Source organism: Misgurnus anguillicaudatus, chromosome 18, assembly GCF_027580225.2.
Source record: "Misgurnus anguillicaudatus chromosome 18, ASM2758022v2, whole genome shotgun sequence".
Classification (NCBI taxonomy): Eukaryota; Metazoa; Chordata; class Actinopteri; order Cypriniformes; family Cobitidae; genus Misgurnus; species Misgurnus anguillicaudatus.
The window spans coordinates 4,624,459-4,632,387 of record NC_073354.2 but is presented as its reverse complement, the minus strand read 5'-3'; the positions used below and the strand labels follow the sequence as shown (position 1 = coordinate 4,632,387).

At 36.9% G+C, this 7,929-nt stretch overlaps 1 protein-coding gene across 2 annotated transcripts in view; it reads left to right on the top strand.

The window, feature by feature from the left end:
* The first annotated feature begins 1,182 nt into the window (after nt 1-1,182).
* enpp1 (ectonucleotide pyrophosphatase/phosphodiesterase 1) overlaps nt 1,183-7,929 on the top strand; it is a 72,937-nt gene continuing 66,190 nt past the window's right edge. The window contains exons 1-3 of one of the 2 annotated variants that reach the window (XM_073855635.1): nt 1,184-1,413; nt 1,786-2,039; nt 6,753-6,822. In XM_073855635.1, the coding sequence (XP_073711736.1) occupies nt 1,911-2,039; nt 6,753-6,822 (199 nt within the window). In that variant the 5' untranslated portion in view covers nt 1,184-1,413; nt 1,786-1,910. Of the gene's footprint in view, nt 2,040-6,752; nt 6,823-7,929 lie in introns of both variants that reach the window. The other variant, XM_073855636.1, reaches the window with a different exon arrangement.

The window sequence follows — 7,929 nt, the reverse complement described above, 5'->3', positions numbered from 1 at the left end:
TTTTCAGCAGGGGGGACCCCCAATAACCTTGACATAATTATTTACTTCCGTATGCAAACATTTACAACATTTTCACACTCTATATTTACTAACCCCTCGTGTATAATCCAGTATACAAAACCCCCCAATTCTGTAAATATAATTTAGACAGCGTTCAACAAACATACATTCATAAATCAACTACAAACACCCCTGATAGCACACATCCTATATAGCAATTTTTCTCTGACCCACCTCCGGCCCACACAACAAGCTTCTGCTTGGGCCACATACTGCAATGAATGACGGTCCTAGTGTGGATTCCAGACAAGGGCCATAACTGGGCCAAGTCCCACCCAAGTTAATTACCATAACAGCGCTAAATCAAAATGTAACATTGGAACCAAAACATAACCTTAAATAAACCACATCAACGCCAGTCTTTATCCAGAAAGCCCCAAACTCAGCCACACCTGAGCCTGATCCAAATACTTAATTTGACATCTGGCCCATGTCTTGGGTGCTGTCTTTAACCCAGTGCCATCTCTGCCAAATCCGGGCCATGTTTAGCACACATGCTGTATGCCAGTGCCAGATGAATGCCAGCTATGCCAGACACATGCCAAGTCTGGGCCAAATTTGTTTGCTGACTGGGACATCTCTGAGACGTCTATTTGATGTCTGCGTTTACATCTGCAAGACGTCTTACTAGATTGTTTTCTCATCTGCAATACGTCTGTGAGACGTCTCCTAAAATATGTCATATAGACATATTGAAGATGTCTGCAAGACGTTTTTGATTTAGAATGTATGTAAAGCAGCTCTTTCTTAGACCTTTAAGCTGTTTTTACACACCAGATGTATTCCAGATCTCCAAATTTTACCAGACACCTTACAGACGTAGCCTACCCCTGCTGAAAAAAACAGCATACCAGCAAGACCAGCATATGTTGTGTTTTGGTGCTGGTATGCTGGTGACCATCAGCTAAACCAGCAGAGACCAGTATAATTTCCATGCTGGTTTATGCTGACAAAACAGATTTTTAAACGGAAATATACGGCGTATTGACAGATTAGGCAATCTAGGTTTGATCATGTAGATACATTTTGTTGGTAATTCACGTTTCACTTGTAATTTAATGTGCTTTAAATGAATCGTTTCATGGTTTCTTTAAAGTCACGCGCATTGTCGCGGTTACGCGCATGAACCGAAGTGAACTTCTGGTCTGTGTTTATTTATCGTTCTGGCTAGTGGCTAACCTTAAACAGATTTCCTAAACAAATACCATGTCGTAAATAAAATGTTGCTAAAGACGATCGAGGGGAGACAGATCACAACTGTGTGGAGAGATTTGGCAGCCAGGCAGCTAACATTGCATTTTACACAGTAAAGTGCAATGTAATAGTTGATACGCGCTAGATATGATAAAGAAGGTAATTTACTTTTTCCTTTCCTTTCCTTTTTCAATTTCCAATTGTTATTATAAATAAACTGTAAAAGGACTCTGCTGTTATTGTTTCTATTTGGAAGTTGCGTTTATGGTCCACAAAAGCCGTTTGTTTTTGTGGTTGCTGCTACAGTATACACCTGTTGTGTCGAATTTTGACTCCCTGCCAGATTATGGGTGCGTTCTGTTATGTGCAGCGCTGCGCAAATCCATCAACGTAATGATGACATCAATCGCGAGAGACTTCTTCCTTAATAAAATAATCCCAAATCCAGACATACTACTGGGGAATGAGGTGAGTCAAAATTTGTGCAGGAGTCAAATCCTAACCTAAATTCCTTTTGTTTCTGGGACGCAGAGAGCTCATGTTACCTACAGCAGCTGGGCGTGGCTTAGTAAGTCACTCACTCACGAGCAAAGTTTGAAATGAGTCTGCCAGCTCGAGCTCGGCGCACACAGTGAGGTAGGCTACAGTGACCAACAATGGATCCAGTTAAAGGGGATGAACGCATGACCGAGCAAGCAGCCAACCTACTGGGTACAGGACAGCAGAACACACGCACAGATCAAGCATCGAAAACAAAGTCAAGATACGTGAAAGTCCTGTTTGGGGTAAGAGAGAAAATAAATCTTATCTCGCTTTTGCAATGAAGTAACTGACACTCACTTATCTAATCTCTCTTAGCCTGTTAGTCATTGTGTTTATTTAAAGTTGACATATTTCTCATATTTAGGCAAGACTTTGCAATATTAGTTACTTTTATTAACATTAGTTACTGCAGTATCTTACAAGAACTAATAATAAGCAACTTATTTTTACAGCATTTTTAGGCTTTATTAACTGTAACAATACAAATACAATTGTTCAACGTTTGTGTTTATTGGACATGAACTAATAATGGTCGAAATATCATCAAAATCTCATTTGTTATGAATTAAAAAATGGGGGACAAATCATTTTCGGCAAAAATTACTTTCTTACTTAGTATTGTTGTCTTGTTTTCAGGACAAATATCAAAAAATTCTTAAATCAAGATGCATTTTCTTCATAAGCAAAATCCCCTAAGAAAAAAATCTAGCTTTAAGACAAAAAATATTAAATTGTAGTGAATTTGTGCTTAAAACAAGCAAAAAACCTGCCAATGGGGTAAGATTTTTTGCTTGTTTAAAGCACGAATTTGATATTTTTGGTCTAAAAACTAGACTTTTTTTCTTAGGTAATTTTGCTCATCAAATTTAAGAATTTTTTAATATTTGTACTGAAAACATGAAAAAGTACTAATAAAGTATTTTTTTATTGTTTCTAATTCAACTACTTGAACAATTTTTATAGACTAAATCAGTTTTTTCCCTTTTTTATATGCACAAATATGACATACCTCATTAAAACTTACTTCTAATGTACTAATACTACTTCAGCTGATTTCATAGCATTGTAAACATGAAGAACAGAAGGAATAACACAAAATGTAAAAGCCTACACAAAACAAATGCTCTGTACCATGCTGTGTTCAGTTCACTTCATTGGTTTATTACGTTAATTTAACATGAGAAGTTACCTTAACCCCCGATAACTTTGACTGTTTTCAAATTTTGATTGAATGTTAACTTGATGGCGCTTTCTCATGTGTCTCGTAGCAAATTCTTCTTCGCTAAATCAGTGGCGCGAAACTAAGAAATCAGTGTAGCTTGCGGCCCCCTCTGCTGGCGAAAATAATCATTACATAATTGCTCCGTTACTGGTCTGCTACATGCTGATCGGGTTTTTCAGTGTATTTGCTGGTTGATTTGGAAGTGCTGTAAAACGGGGACATTTCCGGGGACAGCTCCAGTCGGGGACAGAACACCAAAAAACGGGACTGTCCCCGGAAAACGGGGACGTCTGGTCACCTTAACATAACACCAATTGTGACTTTACAGTTGAGATGTACGCACCAACATTAAATTAAGTACAATGTTATTACAATGCTAAAAACAAATTTGTGACTGCTGAGTTAGCGCTACATGCTAGTTAATGCTATATGCTAACATTATGCTGAAGTTTAACTATTGACGTTACAGTTTCGCTTTGCAGGTCCATACTGGAAAAAAAAGTACTACTCGGAAACTTCCATTAACAATCTCCATACAATTGATTATTCCTCAAAATCTGTATCTTCATCTGATACAGACTCAAACATATGATCTGTTTACACACACACAGAGCTACTGAATGAGCTGCTCTGAGAAACAGCCAATCAGAGCAGAGCTCAACGTTATTTTATTTTAAATAAGGTAGGGGAGAACCGGGGCAAAAGGAACGTGGGACGAAAGTAACAAAGTGATTTTCTCCGAGCCCTGATAACATTTGCATCCAAAACTACTACACAACCCCTGAAAGAGCTGACAAATATTGTGTTATTTACTCACCGTTTTCCTCGTGTAGATCCAGAAAGGTGTTTTCAACCATGATAAGTAAATTCCTAAAGCGGTCATTTTGTTCTTATAACGCGTTTTGTTTCTGGTTTCATGTGTTAAAGTACTGATCAATCTACAGGTTATTTATTGCTCTAACACATCTTGAAGTTTGGTTTGGTTGTAAATGGACACGTAAAACCGTCTCTGGATCATTTTTTGCACTTATAAGTCACATACCCTCTATGTAGATATCAGAGAATACTTTAACATATTATTTCAATGCATTCTTTGGCACCAATAAAACAAATAAATGTATACAGATGTTTCAATATTTCAGTAATACAACTGTTCTCACATCAAATAACTAAATACACAAATGACTAAAATGCATAACAGCCAAATAAAATGTGTGTATTATTATGAATACACCATTCTGACTAATTCAGTGGTTCTCAAACTTTTTTGTGCGTGCGCGCGCCTTCTTTTGTAGGGTGCATGACATGAATCTCAAAGTTAGAATTTGAATTAAACAAAACATATTAAATTACACAATGTAGTGCTGTTGGTTGGTAACTATATTTAACTGAGGTTTGATTGCACAGATTTATGATACATGAATGTATTTTAAAAAATGTCTTAAACTGCGGACCCCCGTACCATCCTGCACCCGCCCCCCCAGTTTGGGAACCAATAAACTAATTCAAGTTTCGAACAGGGCTGCAACTAACGTATATTTTTACAGTCGATTAATCAGACGATAATTTTTTACGATTAATTGACTAATCGGATAAAAAAATTAATATTTACTCTTTTCACTTATTATAGCTAAATAAGGCACTTAATTAAGATATTAACGTATATAAGTGTACTTTTAAAAGTACTACAACGCACAATCTGATCTCACAAATTTCCGTGGCATCGTCACAAAATTTTTAGCAAATTTTTCTGTGGCATTCTCACGGATCTCCACATTTTCCATGGCCCTGCCACGGACTTTCTTTTCTGTGGCATTCTCACGGATTGGTTACTGTTTCGTCCTATTTTCTTACCATTGTCACAGTTTAGGGTTTTCGGTTTTAAACCAATCAACAATGGTTTGAAAATAGGAAAAAGCAGTTGAGTAACCAATCCGTGAGAATGCCATGGAAAAGAAAGTCTGTGGCAGGGCCAAGGAAAAATGCGAAGATCCGTGAGAATGCCACGGAAAAATTAGCAAAAAATTCTGTGACTATCCCACGGGACTTTGTGAGATCATGTTGACTACGCACTACTACAGAGTTTCACTAATATAATCTTTTTGATTTTGATATTTTAAGCCTTAAATAAAATAGTTTGTACAGCTTTTCAATAGTAAAACATCATAAATAAAACAAACTGAGTTTTTAGGGATGTGCTGGTGAGGAAAATTTGACACACATTAATAAACTCATTTTAATCTTCAACTTTGACCTTGATGAGTATTAACATTATTCATTATTAACATAATAAATAAGCCATTATGATATGAATGTGATATGCGTGCGTTGTTACAGTAATAAAAACCTTGATTTCACCCTTACTTTAAAACAGATGCTTAGTTTGTGATTCAAAACTATTTTTATGAAACCCAACATCAACAATTAAACAAAATCAAACTCACTTATATTAAAGGGCGAAATTAAACCTTTATTAACCTGCGCTCATTTGCACTTTTGCTTCCATCTGTCAGGGTTGCCAGATTGCGTTACAAAACCAGCCCAATGGCCATTCAAAAGCATCCAAATTACTATTTACAGCTCAAGAACCAACAACTAATGAACCAAATCCTTCCATCTTTAACCCGCAGAAACAGTTTAAAAGTAGTTTAATTCAAAAGGCTTAGGACGTGGCAATGCTGCGGACCGACCAACGCTGGCTTGCATTAAACATAAACAAGCTGGTTGTGTGGTGAAGAAAAAGTGCCTGATGAACGTGCAGCTCACATTGTATAAAGAAAAGTGCCTGACTTTGACCATGCAGCACATCCTGTATGAAAAAAAACAGCGCCCTTCAAGGGTGCATAAATGCTATTTGAAAAATGCCCCGAATTTCATTATGGATTTTATTGATTAGTGGTGGCAGCCCTAGTTTAGGAAGTGTAAAAGCTGTAGATAAAACTTTGTGTTAAAGTGCATTGACCGTAAAATACTGTTTTAAATGCTAACAACAACAACAAAAAAACACTTTTAGTTTAGTTTGTGTTTCAAGCTTAACTGGTTGATTGTAGTCTTAATTTGTGTTTTTAAGCTCCTTGATCTTATTTTTTACTCTTGTTTCATCCGACCCTATTATTTACTATAGGCAATAGTGACATCACTTAAAGCCATAGAGGTTATGCAAAGTTTAATAAAATCAAGCTGCCTTTAGTTCACTGTTAGTCAAAACAGTCTGAGATATGTATACTGTTAGCACTAAAACATCTGTGCAACATATGGAAATGACAGTGGTATGGACAGACATTTGATCTTATAGTAAACATTGTAAGATCATGTCTTAAACAAAATGTCAACTATTCGATGTAAAATTGCTTTTCCTTTACATTTATTTACATAAGTGGTGAAGTCTCCCTTGCAGTGTTATTTTCACAATTACTTGTAAGCACATTCAAGGCAAATATTTTTGTGACTGTGTGTTTCCTTGAATTTGATCCCATGGCCATGACCTTTGTGTTAATAATATCATGCTCTACCCATGAAGTTATCTGTTTACGCTGGTATTGCTTCTATATCACATTTCTACACACTGTGGTAAAATCACAGTCAACAGCAGCTGTTGGTTGTGAAGCTCATCAGATGTTTCTACTAACCACCAAGTCATTGATTGTAGTAAAACAAAGATTCATTCTTCACAGATTCTTGTACAGTAAGTGAATATTTAGCACAGTGGCTCTCTTGTTTTTCTTCTGTATAGATCCTGCTGCTCTGCCTGCTGGCTTTAATCCTCACAATCATATTTATACTGAAAATCCGCTGTGAGAAAGGTATCGTCTACTATTTACACTTTTAAAACGTAGTTAATTGCTCAGTTATTAACATGATGACTGAACTGTTCAACATCATATACAGTGGTGTGAAAAGTGTTGGCCCCTCTCCAGATTTATCATGTTATTGTATGTTATTCACACTTTACTGTTTCAGATCATCGAACATTAAATATCAGTCAAGATAACACATGTGAACACAACATGCAGTTTTTAAATAAATGTTTTTAATATTAAGGGAAAACAAAATCCAAAACTAAATGGCCCTCTGTGAAAAAGTGCTGTTGTTTATTTCAACTGAGTTCAGTTTCTCTAGCCACACCCAGGCCTGATTACTGCCACACCTGTTCGCAATCACGAAATCAGACTACGGAAAAAGACCAAATGATCCTCAAAACTACACATCATGTTGAGAGCCAAAGAAAATCAGAAACAAATGAGAAAGAAAGTAATTGAGAACTAGTAGTCTGGAAAAGGTAATAAAGCCATTATTAAAGCTTTGGGACTCCAGTGAACCACAATGAGAGCCATTATTCACAACTCGCGAAAACATGGAACAGTAGTGAATCTTCCCAGGAATGACCGTCTAACCAAAATCACCCAAAGAGCGCAGCGACGACTCATCCAAGAGGTCACAAAAGACCCCATGACAACAACATCCGAAGAACCTCAGGCCTCACTTGCCTCAGTAAAGGTCAGTGTTCATGACTCCACCATAAGAAAGAGACCGGGCTAAAATAGCCTGCATGGCAGGGTTTCAAGACGAAAACCGCTGCTGAGCAAAAAGAGCATAAAGGCTTGTCTCCGTTTTGCCATAAAACACCTTGATGATCCCCAAGACCTTTGGGAAAATACTCTGTGGACTGACGAGACAAAAGTTGAACTTTTTGGATGATGTTTGTGTCATTAAAGGAATAGTCTACTCATTTTCAATATTAAAATATGTTATTACCTTAACTAAGAATTGTTGATACATCCCTCTATCATCTGTGTGTGTGCACGTAAGCGCTGGAGAGCGCTGCGACGCTTCGATAGCATTTAGCTTAGCCCCATTCATTCAATGGTACCATTTAGAGATAAAGTTAGAAGTGACCAAACACATTTAAG